The sequence below is a fragment of the Podarcis liolepis genome, assembly GCF_965112155.1.
Source record: "Podarcis liolepis genome assembly, chromosome: 4".
Taxonomy (NCBI): Eukaryota; Metazoa; Chordata; class Lepidosauria; order Squamata; family Lacertidae; genus Podarcis; species Podarcis liolepis.
Window position 1 is genome coordinate 87,003,922 of NC_139558.1, and position 13,857 is coordinate 87,017,778.

Consider the following 13,857-nt stretch of genomic DNA (forward strand, 5'->3'; position numbering starts at 1 on the left):
GGCTTAGCAGAAGCCCCACTCCTGAATGGAATTTGGTACTTTTCACTGGCTTGCTGTACACAAGCATCTTGTGTATAGGATTGCTCCCAAAATGCACTTGAGTTGAAAATAATTACTGCTAAAATAATATGAATTGAGAGGGTTCCTTATACCTTATACTTATTATGTTTTTGTGCACCCCACACTTAGACCATTTGCTATAGGTAATGATATAGATAGATAGATAGATAGATAGATAGAGCCAGCCAGCCAAATCAGACCATTGCTCCATCTAACTCAGTATGATCTTCCCTAACCGGAAGCTACTTGGGGTTTTTATGCAGTACTGTCTCTCAGACCTAACTGCAGAATTCCAAGGATTCAAGCTGGAACTTTTTCTGCTACAGCCTTGCCCCATGGATCCAACAATGCAATCTTATTTTAAATACTTCAAAATCTATATGCCGCCTTACTTCCTTACGGCAGATGTCTAAGGAGGCCAACAAGAAGAATTAACGACTACAATCCTTAATTTTTCTTAAGGAAAGGCAATGGAAAATCTGATGAGATGATGCTGTAAAATGCCCACACGGTCTTAAAACACAGGGCTGTTATTAACACGCACTAGATCCATGCACCGACTTACTCTTTACTCCCTTGAACACTGTCATTTTCCCCAATAACTACCTGGTGTTTTTATATTGCTTACTGCACAACAGCTTCACATTCATTATCTCAGCAAGCCTCACAAGCACCCTGCAAAGCAAGTCAGTTTCATTTCCATATTGTGAGCCAAGGCTTGCCGAAGGTCACCAGACAAGTACAGGCTAAGGAAAGATATTTAGCCCGGTTCTTGTGCTTCACAGTTCACTTTCTTAACCACCATGACATTTTAAAAGCAGTATGGCTGTCACAATAAACCATGATTTATCGTGAAAAGAATGAACTGCATTAGATGAGTGGGATAGAAATTTCTATATAAATATGTTTATGGGACTAGTAATGTCAAATGATAGGGTCTGATCAGGATGGATTAGTTGAGCATGACAAGACCTGCTTTAATGGAACTTTCAGAACCAGGCATCCATGAGGTCCCATCCTGTCCTACATTCTAGAGGTATAGAAAATGTGCAAAGCCAGCCTACAATCAAGTGAGCATATGAACTTAAAAAGTAGGGATGGGCAGACCTATGGCCCATAAATAGTTAAACATATCTACAAAATCATAGCTTTAAAAAAAAGTGCTCTTCATTATTCCAGAGAAGTTGTGGTGGCAAAAATACTGAGTTTTAAGGGGGGGAAGAACCTGCCCCCCCCAACTCACACTTTTGCTGTTCCTAGTTCTATATGAAAGCATGAAACTACCTTATCAACCCACTGTTACTGTCTCTATTAACTTGCAGTGACTCTTCAAGATCTCTCACCTCTGCAACCCCAAAGTCCTTTCTAACAGAGAATCTGGAACCTTTCCATTGTGAAATATGTATAACAGAGTTGCAACCATTCCCATATACTATCAAAAGTCTTAAAATACTATGTGTTTATTAGTGATATGCAAATTGCTTAATTGCATAAAGTTAAAAGCACACATTTTAAAACTGACAATACAATTTTCAGCATGACGCCACACTGTCAAACAAGGATATGGCCTTCAGATGAAACACAAGGTATTAATTCTACCAGTTGTTGTTTTTTAAGCACAAAGATTTGCCGCTGCCGCCACCTCCCCTTTCCCGGTAATTGTACTTACTTCAAAAAATATCTCTGGCCAGAAGGTGTCTTTGCCATCTCCCAACCCGGTGGTAGGGGCACATCATCAGGGATTTCAAAGGATGACTGGCGGAGATGTTGAGAAGAAGGTGCCGCTCCAGGAACTATGCCGGAAGGGGTAAGCCCCCCTGGAGAAACGGTTCCCAACTGCAACGATGCTGGAGAGGAGTGGGCACGGACATGCTGAGGTGTCAGAGCTCCTGCTGTCCCTGCATCTGTGCTGGCCTGCAGAGTTAAACAATTCCTTAAGTCTGTGGTGTAGCCAGGTACCCATTATGTCAGCAGCGTGCTCAAGAACCCCCACTTTTCATCTATAAACAGTTAATCTGCTCCAAGGACAGGTGAACGCACAGGGCAGTGTGGCTTCCAACACGTAGGGTAATAACCAAAGCTAATGTTGAAATGGGCATGAGACAAAAACTGAATTTTATTATTTCATACACAGGTTGCTTTTTTAAGTCTGTGACTGCAGATGCAGTATTGGAATTGGACCAATATCTTTTGTGGAGGAGAATGCTTTATAACCAGGTGAGGAACTTGGTGTCCAGCAACAACTGGTGTAATATAACTCCCATCAGCCCCCAAAAGTCCATCAGCTGAAGAGTCGCAGGCTTCTCATCCCTACTTTATAAGAACGTTTCTACTGAATGGTTTTGTTTACATGTACATCTTTTAGAATTTTCAGGTATCCCTTATCTCTTTCTAATACCAAGTTCTTGCTTCTGTCTGCTCTGTCCTCTACCACTGCCCCCCCCCCCCGCCTCCATTGCTGTCCCACATCTTTATCAAGGGCTTCAGAGACAGCTGTGAAAGCTGTTTAAATGGTCTTACAAAATGGGACAAATGAGGTCCACATTGCAAACAGTAATACATGTCTGGTTTTGCTAAAATGTGTTCCAGATGACAAAAGATTTGTTGGGGGGTGGGAGAAAGCATGATTTAAAGCAGGGCAGGGCTTTTCTCCAGGCTAACTTTTCTCCTATTACTGTATCTCCGAGGCAGAACTTCTCAATGCTGCCATTTTAGAATACAGCTGGAGATACAATCCTCACATCCCTTCTGCAATGTGATGGGATTCTACTATAAGTTGAACAGAATGGTGTCTCTTAAACTGCCAAGATACACACACACAAAAACAACAACAGAGGGCAAGCCAATGAAGTCGTACCTACTGAAATCAACACACTTCATTAACTATCAATTCCAATCGGTTGACACTGAGCGTGACTAAGCTGGATATTGCCCAGAATGGTGTTCAGTGGTCATTGCGTGTTCTCAAGGAACTTTGCATTGCAGGCGGACTGGACAAGATGACACTTGCGGTCCCTTTCAACTCCAGAAATCTATGATTCTATTATTTAGGACATTGGCTGCAGCTTGCGAAACTGGAGACTGGAGTAGAACAGGTAGAAAATATGGATGATTAGTTTGGGCCAGGCTTCTAGTATTTCAGACAGGCCTGATCAATTCCGAAGTTTCCTACTGCATCACAGAGGCTGATGTTGCAGATTCCCTAATCTCTTCTGCACCTTAGGAAGGCTATGAAGCCTGAATTTGCACAACTCACGAGAGTTTATTAACCTAGGTCCCATCCTTAGACTGTAACCCACACCCAGCAACTTCGAAGTCCTTTACCATCAGCCTAAGTAATTCTGTTTGTGTTAATATGCTGAATTACTGTCCATCATGATCTGAACACATAGACATGAAGCTTTTGACAACCACAGACACCTAGACACACAGATAGCTTTTATGCATTTTATGGTGCATATGTATGTCTGCAGAGCTTTAAGGCCCAAGGCATGGAATTAAGTACGCAGTTCAATGTGAAACTGTTTAGGCAAGTATTTTAGCCTTTTGTATTCAAGCAGCACACATGGATTACACTATACAGCTATCTCCATATGGGAGGCAGCTCAAACTCAGATTAATGCCAGTTTGCAAATAAGTAAACCATGATAAAAACCACTCTCGTACTTGAAGCTAAAGATGGTTTCGGTACATAGCTAATAACTTTTCTTCTGCAATTGTCAGGGGAGTTTGAGATATTGGACCTACATGGAAAGTATGTGATAAGCCTGTACTACGTTAAAGTTCAAAGGCAGCAAAGCAATCATCTCTACTTGCAACTCTACAACTTCAAGTCTAGGCTTTTTTCCATTTAATATCTGTCAAGTGAATTAATGTTTGGGTAAGAGCTGTATGCCAAGGTTCAAGCAGACTTTTTTTTTAAAGCCACACACAAAGCCAAGCCCCTTTTTAAGAGAGGCTTAATAATGGAAAAGCTGACATATTTGGTCACAGGAATATCAGAAGCAGTTGCAAAATAGTCACTTCTGCTGGCTGAATAGATGACAATAGCTTATGATGAAGACTCAAAATATACTTCTCATATAAAAAATCTTTAAGAAAAAGAACCAATTCCAACTCCCCTCCCCCTCAAAAAAAAAAAAACCCCCACACAGAGAACCCACTAAATTGCCAAATTATTAATTTCCATCTTGTCTGTTCTAATATTTAAATAATTATCCATAGGCTAAACTTATTCAGAACCCAACATCTTTTCAGACAGCTTTTCTCTGAAAATGTTTATGGTCTGCAAGACTATGGCCTCAACACCTGGATTCAAGCTTCAAGACAGCAAACTCTCCACATTACAGACATCAAAGTGTCAACAGTACAATGGCAATACATCCAAGCCCTGACATTAGGAAGGTTCATGCTAATGTCATAGGAATATGCTGCAATCTAACGCTCTTAAGGCACAAAACTGGCACAGCTCTACATTTTGAAGTTTTTGGACACTCACACAACTCCCCCCTCAGTACACTAGTCAATAGCAATTACGAGATCAATGTCCATTTGCTTTTCTGAGTGATTAAGTTCCAATATCATTTCAGAGGCTTTATGCCGCCTTCTTGCAGCAAAGGCAAGAACTCTGCTTAGGCGATAGCTAAAAATATTGGTGTGGCGAAAAGAGGCCTTGGAATGATATGGGGGGTTGCCTTATCTAGAAAACACAAAATTCAAGGCCTCCATAGCTCCAACTCCTCCTCCTAGCTCAGAGAGAAATGACAGACTTTCCACAATCCTGGGAAGAGGGAATGGGGATAAGTGTGGTGTGGTGATTAGGGAAGTCAATTAGGACCCGGAAGACCAGGGTTCCCTCAGCCATGAAGTTCACGGGGTAACCTTTGGCCAGTTACTTGTCTCTTAACCCAACTTACTTCACAGAGGAAAGGGGGGAAATGAGGAGGAAAGAATCATCTGCACAACATTGAATTCCATGGAGAAAATGTGTGCTATAAATGTAACAGTAAATAGACAAAGTGCAGGGAATGCAATATGCAAGTGGGCAAGACAGGGGAGTTAAAGCCCCCTCCCCTACAAATTCCCTTAAGTTAAGGAATAGGGGGGAAACGGAGTGCCGCAAGCATCTTAGAAGGCCTTAGAGCAGGGGTCAGCAACCTTTTTCAGCCGTGGGCCGGTCCACCGTCGCTCGGACCATGTGGTGGGCTGGACTATATGGGGGGGGGGTGAACGAATTCCTATGCCCCAGAAATAACCCAGAGATGCATTTTAAATAAAAGGACACATTCTACTTATGTAAAAACACGCTGATTCCCAGACCGTCTGTGGGCAGGATTGAGAAGGCGATTGGGCCAAATCCAGCCCACGGGCCTTAGGTTGCCTTACCCCTATGGAATAGTTCCTCCCTATTGGGATAAGGATTAAAGGTAGCTCAAAGGAAGGGATAGGAGAGAACTGCTGCCATCACTCCCACCTCCCCCATTCACAAACAAGTGGCCAGGAAAACAAGCAAACAAAAAAACAGATTAGAGGTGAAGAAGAGGGAAGCTGGCCTGAACAGCTCCATCCAGGGATTTATGAGAGTATAAAATCGGAAGGCAGGTCAACACTTCTTCACAAGCAAAGACAAAATGGAGGAGTGTGAAGGGGCATTTCTACTACTGCAGAAGCAGGTCTGTAATAGGCAAAAGTGAAGATTTCCTCATAATGAAGAACTCTGGAAGAGGAATGGAGGTGGGATAAAGAGGATAATTATATGCTGGGAAGTGCTGTGGAGAGGAAGGGGGCCACCCCCAAAAGGACTTCAGAGGGTAAAAAGAGGTTTCCGAGTTCTTCTAGAAAGGAAATTATCTTCCATCTCCTAAAGCAAGGGATGAAGAGAAGGAAGTTTAAGCACTGCCAAACCACTGAACATCATTCTCCTAAATCCGACACTGTCTACTTGAAAATTTAGGATCATTAACAACTGCACTCCACCACCACAAGCTCAGAAGAACTGTGGAGGAAAGGGAACAATATCCGCGGGATAGCGCGAACGGGTAATGGCGGACTCCCTCCGAGCTCTGGAGGGAGTCGGCTCCGTTGAGGACGGGTCTTGCCGTGCCGGCGACACGGGGACCCTTAAAACCTCAGGCGCGGATGCCTGAGGACTTGGTGACTCGGTGGGCACCTTAAGCGCCCTCCCCGACCCGCGAAGAGCCTTTTTAAAGGCTGCGGAGTGGACTGGGGAGTGGCGTGGTGCTGAGAGTCCATCGCTACCTCGGCGGAGCGAAGCCGCGAGCCAGGACCGAAGAGCGCTATCTTTCTTCCTGAAATTGGACTGGAAATGTAACCCGTGAGTAGAAGGAAATTTCGGCACTAAAAGATTTTATCTTTGAATTTAAGTACGATCGGGGGGACGTGTTAAAAAGGAAGTCCACACCCCCCCCCCCACTAAAAGACTCAAAGCAAAGAGAGACCACTAGGTCGGAAAAGACGCTGGTGTTCAAATAGATAACTTTCATAAATTGGATTAAGAAGTATTTGCGCTGGAGAGGAAGAGAGAGGAATTTCAGAGGTCTGTTTTTTTGGTTGACCCCCCCCCCCCCTAGACCCGGGAAGTGCCCTGTGTGTGAGCCCGGGAAAAAGAACAAGGAGTTTGACAGCTGTCAAAAGAGCTGTCAAACGGGAGACTAAAGATTGGAACTGTGTTAATAATATCTTTTTGGATTAAAAGTGATACATTAAAAGTGAACTGATTGGAAACAAGGTGACTGTGAACAACAAAGTAACGGATTGGTGGAAAAGAACTGATGGAAACCCCCCTGGAGGGAACTAAAGACATTGCAATGGCTGCAGAAGGGAAAGTATGGGCGGAGATAGAAAGAATGTTTTGTCTTGTGGGAATCCTACAAGAGCACAGTACTCTCATGAGTGAACAATTGATGACCTTCAATTTTGAATTAAACAACTCTGTTGACGACACAAAGTGGATGGAAAAAAACTCTGCAGCTGCAGAAGAAAAGATAATCTTGGAGCTGGGGGAAAAAGAAGAAGAGAGAGGAGAGGAAATGCAAGAGGAAAAAACCAACCAAGAGCCTGCAACCTTTGGAAACAAGGGAAATAAAGAAGATGACCAGTGGATTACAAATCTGCAGAAGGAGAGAAAGATAAAGGAAGAAGCCCCTGGAATAACTCGAATTTTGGATTATAAAAAAACAGACATTTACGATTGGGACTTCTTCTTCAAGTTGGAGTATGGGAGACTGATTGATCCTGGCCAGAAACTGCCCCTGGTTGATTCGGAAAGAGGGGAGGGGTGGATGGCAGAACCCCCTCGAGAAGAGAAGGCCAACAAAATGGACTGCCAACAAAACTGGTGGAGAGAGACTAACTGGGGCTTAAGGGCCTCGGATGTGAGAAATCCGGGCTAAAATGGTTTTTTTTTCTTTAAGGACATCGGTTTGGGAAGGGACGGATACCGGGGAAGGGGGGAGGGGAGAGTAGAGTAGTGATAATCTGAGATTTAGAATGGAAATATAGGATTTTTGGCTTAACATTTCAAGGAGGGAATTTATGGGAGAGAATTTAGGCCGACTCTAGAGAAAGTATTTAATGTTTAAAGTTAAATAAGTAAAATTGGGCCAAGAAAAAGTAATAAACTTTAAGAAAAGACAAGAATAATATTTAAGAGACGGGAGAAAATAATTTGCTGAGACAATTAAGGAAATTGGAAGGTGGAAAGGGGGGTGTGGGGAAGTCAAGGCAAGAAGGGAATGAAAGTAAGCTTATGAAATTATACGTGTTTTGTTGTGTTTTTATGTTTGTATGTCTATTAAAATGTGAAAACCCAATAAAAATTTTATAAAAAAAAAAAAAAAAAAAAAGGAAAGGGAACAATATCCACCTATATAAGCACCAAGGCCAAGCACAGATTCAAGAGGAAGGAGATGAAAGTTGCATCTTGCGCTGCAGAAGCCCAAGAAAGGGACTGAAGTTTAGGATCCCAAAAAGAAAGCAGCAGTGCAGGGGAGAAAGCAAGATTCTACCCTATCTTTCCTCCTCCCCTCATAAAAGTGTCAAACTAAAACTGGGGAAATTCAGGGTCAAACCCCCACATGGAAATGACACTCTCACTGCCCAAACTTGGTCAAGTTACTGGCTTGGTCCCTGCTTAATATTAATCCATGGTTCTTTGAATGTGCATGTTCAGCAGGTTAACCATCATTTGATTTCTACCAGCGAACGAAGCTGTGGTTGGCTTAAAAACCATGGCTTGTTTTAACCCATGTCTGAACCCAACAACCATGGTTTGTTTGGCCAGCCAGACACTCACGATGCTACACTGATGCTGAACAAACCGTGCCTTCGCAATTATGTGCAAACTGTAATCACTCTCTTTCGGCCTAACTACTTCACAAGGTTGATGCAAGGAAAATATTGTGGTTGGGTAGAAAACCATGTACAGTGGTGCCCCGCAAGACGAATGCCTCGCAAGACGGAAAACTCGCTAGACGAAAGAGTTTTCCGTTTTGGAGGTGCTTCGCAAAACGAATTTCCTATGGGCTTGCTTCGCAAGACGACAATGTCTTGCGAGTTCCTGCGGGGGTTTTTTCCTTACCCCCCCTTTTTCTAAGCCGCTAAGCCGCTTATCAGCTGATCCGATCAGCCAATAAGCCGCTAAAAGCCGCTAATAGCGCTAATCCATCAATGGGCTTGCTTCGCAAGATGAAAAAACCGCTAGACGAAGAGAATCACAGAACGGATTATTTTCGTCTTGCAAGGCACCACTGTATGCCATCTTGAGTTCCTTGGAGTGTAACAAAGTAATACAGCGGTACCTCTGGTTACGAACTTAATTTGTTCCAGAGGTCCGTTCTTAACCTGAAACCATTCTTAACCTGAGGTTCCACTTCAGCTAATGGGGCCTCCCGCTGCCACTGTGTGATTTCTGTTCTCATCCTGAAGCAAAGTTCTTAACCCAAGGTACTACTTCTGGGTTAGCGGAGTCTGTAATCCGAAGTGTTTGTAACTTGAGGTACCACTGTAAATCCCTACAAGAAGCCACAGGCTTCTAGCATAATTATGAGACAAATTCTTCTCCCCTTTCCTGAAAAACTAGGAACGGGTGTTGAATACCTCAGACAACTGTAAGGAAACAGAAAACTATGAAGTGCTTTCATGTAAATAAAAATAAAAATCAGTAACTGAGTTTTATTATTGTTCTGAAAGAATACACACACAAACTCTGGGTGTGTGTAGGCAACTTCCCAACTAGCAGAGTAGTCATAGGCGGGTATTTACGTCTTTAAGTGTCAGATACACAGGATCAAGCTGCCTGGAAGTCACACCCTCTGACCTGGAAACCCTTTTCCTCAAGGCTCAGGGATGCCTCACCCACAGCATTTTTGTACACTCAAGTAGGAAAAGCAAACACCTGTATATACAGTTGCACATGGGAAGCATACAAATGTTCATTTTGCTACAGAAGCGCCGCCTCTTCAAACCTTCTTAAGCAGGCCCTGAAAACCTATTTGTTTGCTGTGGCTTTATGGTAATGAGATTGTGAAATATGTGGTGCTAGTTTACTGTGGCTGTAGTGTAGTTTTAAGGTTTTACTGGGGACGATGACTGTAGTTGTAAGACCACTTACTGTGTTTAATGTACTTTTGTCTACTTGCTACTTTCATTTATTTATTTTTTGCTGTATATGCTTTACAAATTATTGTTCTGTATCTGTTGGGTGGACCCATGTACCTTGTACGTTGCCTGGTGAGTTTATTTTTAAAAAAGCAAGATACAAATCTAATAAATTAATACATACCTGCACCCATCTATTTAGCAATATATGGCAGCTTCCTAATGTGTACACATGGCAAAAATCCAGGTAAACATCATGCAAGTGTTCAGTTCTGAATAACCCCTCCCCCCCACACAAGAAATACAAGAAAAGTGTGTGTAAAGGCTGTCATCAGCCATGAGAGGAGGCAAGGCTACACTTGTTTTTACCTGAAAAGCAGTATGTAACTGCATCTGCCCATGATTCTTCTCCTGACATCCTTAACTCTGGTTTTCCTTTCCTCCCTTTATTTACCCTGTTGTGTCATCCTCTGGCAGCATTTAGACTGCAAGCTCCTTGGGGCAAAGGCCTGCCTTTTTTCATCCATCTTACCCAACGAAACATCACTTGCATATGTTAGATGATGATGATGAAGAAGAAGGCGATCACAGGCGGCGAGAAACAATGATTTATTTATTTTTTAATCATACCCCTACCAGTATGGTGCAAGGCACTGAACTCTGAAACACAGTATATCATTAACTTTGATTCATGATTTCGTACACCTCAATGAAACACAAAACTCGGGTCATAGGCAAGGCTGCTCTACCCTTCCCTTCAGGTAGCTTGACCCATTGAAACTAAGTGAGATTTACTTCTGAGTAGACCCCTAACAGTGTTACACTGCAACAAAAAAACCTATTCCCTATCTGGAGTTCACGGTGAGGTGTGAAGAAGGGAGAGAGAGAGAGAGAGAGAGAGAAAGAGAGAGAGAAAGAGGGGAGGGAGAAAGAGAGTGTGTAGCTATTATTGTTCTTAACAACTTTATTCTTAAAATACAGCCTTTTCCATACAGCCCATTCTAAGGCAGCCGACAAAAGTTTATGGAAAGTGAGATTTTATTGGGGGGAGGGGGTGTTTCAAGAAGTGGTGTGTAAGCAGAAGACAGCCCTTTCTCTACAAATAAATATAGCTATTACAGCTTTTGATCCTACCCATGTTTGCTCGCTTTTAAATGATTCCCACCCATTCCCCGCCGCTGTTTTTAAGACAGATTTTTGTAAGCCGCCTTGAGTCCTTGTGGGGGGGGCGAGGGAAAGGCGGGGCACAAACAAATAAATAAAAACAAGAACTTTTAATAATATCATAATCCCCCCCCCCAAAAAAAACCCACCCACACCCAAACAGGAAAGTTTCTCTCTCTCTCACCCCAAACCTCGCTCACCTGGCGGGAGTGGGCCTTGGGCTCGGGCGGCTTGAAGAAAGAGTCGGGCAGCTTCCGGAGCCTCATGGGCAGCGTGTGGGGGACGTTGGCGCCCTTGGGGTTCATGACGGCGTTGAAGAGAGCCTCCAGGTCCGTCTCCGAGTCGCCGCGGACGTGCACGATCTGGTGGCCGGCCGGGGGTGGGCCGGAGACGGCGCCGCCGCCGCCGGGCTGCTGAGGCGGCGGCGCCTGAGGAGGGGGCTGCCCCGAAGAATTGGGGGGCGGAGGAGGCTGCTGCTGCTGCTGCCCCGGTTGCTGAGAGGCCGACTGCGGGGGCTGCCCGGCGGCGTCCATGGCGGCGGCGGGCTCCCGTCCCCACCGACTCCTCGCTCGCTCGCTCGGTCTCTCTCTCAAGCGGCCGCAGCTCCGCGCTCTCCGTCCCGCATCCCCCGCCGCCGGTTCTGGCTGCCCGCCCGCCCGCCTCCTCCTCCTCCTCCTTTAAAAAGTTCCTGCGAGTTTGCGCCTCCTCCACACGCAGCAGCGCGACGCAGCCCCTCAAACCAACACGGCGAGGAGAAGGAGAAGGAGAACTTTTATATATATCTCTATATATATTTCGGAGGAATCCCGTCCCGCGCGCCGCCGCCGAACTCGCGCACAAACACCGCCAAACAAAAGTTCTGAGACGCGCCCGCCCGAGCCAGCTCCGCCCAGCGAGAGCCCGCCCGCGCCGAATCCGGCGGGACTTTAACGCAGCCCAGCCGGCGAGGGTGGGGGGGGGATCCTCCTCCTCCGCCTTCTCCCGCTGCTGGACTTCTCGCGCCCGGCCGCGCTGGATTTTAGAGAGAGGACATTCTTTCTCCCCCCGCCCCTTCCAGTTTTTTTTCCTCTTCTTCCCCGCCCTCACTCCACTTTTTACTCTCTCTACGTCTCCCCCCCCCCCGCACACATACACACAGCACCCCCGGCGTGGTCGGTGAGTTTCCTCGGTTTCACGCGCCCGCCCGCCCTGCTGTTTCCCGTTGCGAATGTTGTCCGGCAACCGCCGGTTTTTACAGGACTTCGCTTTAAAAAAGAGAGGTTTTCCATCCCTCCCACGGAGACGGGGAGGAGGGGAAGTTGGGGGTGGTTGGGTTTCCCCCTCCCTCTCCCGCACCAGAACGGGTGGGGGGGGTGAGGGAAGGAAACGAGACCCTAATCACAGCACAGGCTCCAAACCCCACACTTTTTCGGGGGGGGAGGGAGAAATCAGGGCGCCCCTTCTTCCCTTGACAGCGATGCAAGCTGCTGCAACGCCTCCCCGTCCCCCAAAATGGGCTGCAGAAAAAGGCCAGAGCTCCTCTTCGCAGAACCAGAGTCACAAACTCTCTCTCTCTCTCTCTCTCTCTCTCTCTCTCTCTCTCTCTCTCCTTGACACGGGAGTTGGTGGTGGGGACGTAGGGGGGGACAAGTGCAAGGAAAAGTTTCAGCCCACACGCAGACAGTGCTGCAAGCCTCTTGTCTCCCGCGACGTTCCCAAACTTCAGGTGGATCTGTTTTCGCTTTGGTTTGTTTCTTTTTTCTGATAGCAAAGATTGAAGCCCTTCGGATCAAAGGCAGATGACCAGAGGCGAAGAAAGAGCCCTAGGCCCACAAAAGTTCAGTAAGTAGGCACAGTACTACAGCACAACTAGAGATGGGAAGGCCTGGGGGGGGGGGCTGGAAAAATTGGGGGGCAGTTTTTTTCCCCATTCCCCCCAAAGCCATTTTTCCCAGGGCGGGGGGATGGGGGCGAAAGTGTGTGGAATATTCAAACTATATCAAACTGGGTTTAAAAAAAATTATTTAAAAAAACCGGCTTTGGGGGAAAACAGAAAAAACCTGGTGTGTCCCCCCCCCCCCAATTTCCCCAGGTTTTTCCCCCCATCTCTAAGCACAACACAGCCTTATGATCCAGAGCGGGCTAACCAAACCCACCATATGCCTGGGGTAAGCAGAAATGTCTTGAGTTAGCTACATCCCTGATGAGGCTGAGTTGCCTTCTGTGTCTCGAAAGCAGGCTTCCTCAGACTCGGCCCTCCACATGTTTTTGGCCTACAACTCCCATGATCCCTAGCTAGTAGGACCAGTGGCCAAGGATGATGGGAATTGTAGTCTCAAAACATCTGGAGGGCCAGGTTTGAGGAAGCCTGCTCCAAAGGAAGGAGTTCCACATCTGGGGCCAACCACAGAGAAGGTCCTAACCTTCATCTCCACATGGAGCAGTACTCCATGGGATTGTGAGAAGGCACTCCTGTTCCAAACTCAAAGCCTGGGCCGAGGTGCTCCATCAAGTGCCTAAGTACCAAGTCATTATTGGCTTTGTATTTTAACATCCATACCTTGAATTGGACATACTGCAATATAGGCAGCCAGTGAAGATCCTGTAAAACAGGTTTTAAATGGCTGTGCCAATCAGTACCCTCGTACCACCATTTTGTGCTAGCTGCAGTTTCCATACTGTCTTCAAGGGTGCGTTAAGAGTAGTCAAGAAAAGTCATCAGAGCTTGCAAATTGGACTGACAGAATCACAATATCCCTTTCAAAGTGCATCCTTTTATCTCAAAATAAGAGACTTCTTTCTCACAGGAATACGAGTTTGGAAATGTTACACCTCTTTAATAGTTAGAAAAATATAGAAGGACATTCCATACTCCAAAACATGTTTAGGAAATAATACAGGCTCTTTTTTCCACCAGTAATTTATTAAGCTAGTTTTTTAAAATATAAAATAAATAAAGTTAAAATGTATCAATGCAACAACCTAGTTTTAAAAAGAAAACTTTGTAACATCAGAATATCAGTCAATACAGGAGCA

At 45.3% G+C, this 13,857-nt stretch overlaps 1 protein-coding gene across 8 annotated transcripts in view; it reads right to left on the minus strand.

The window, feature by feature from the left end:
• YAP1 (Yes1 associated transcriptional regulator) overlaps window positions 1-11,854 on the minus strand; it is an 80,857-nt gene extending 69,003 nt beyond the window's left edge. Inside the window, exons 1-2 of one of the 8 annotated variants that reach the window (XM_083499742.1) lie at window positions 11,043-11,854; window positions 1,730-1,974 (exon numbers count right to left, since the gene is read on the minus strand). In XM_083499742.1, coding sequence (XP_083355868.1) covers window positions 1,730-1,974; window positions 11,043-11,375 — 578 coding nt within the window. In that variant the 5' untranslated portion in view covers window positions 11,376-11,854. The remainder of the gene's footprint in view (window positions 1-1,729; window positions 1,975-11,042) is intronic. The other 7 variants (XM_083499740.1, XM_083499743.1, XM_083499738.1 and 4 more) reach the window with 7 other exon arrangements.
• Window positions 11,855-13,857: the final 2,003 nt, after the last annotated feature.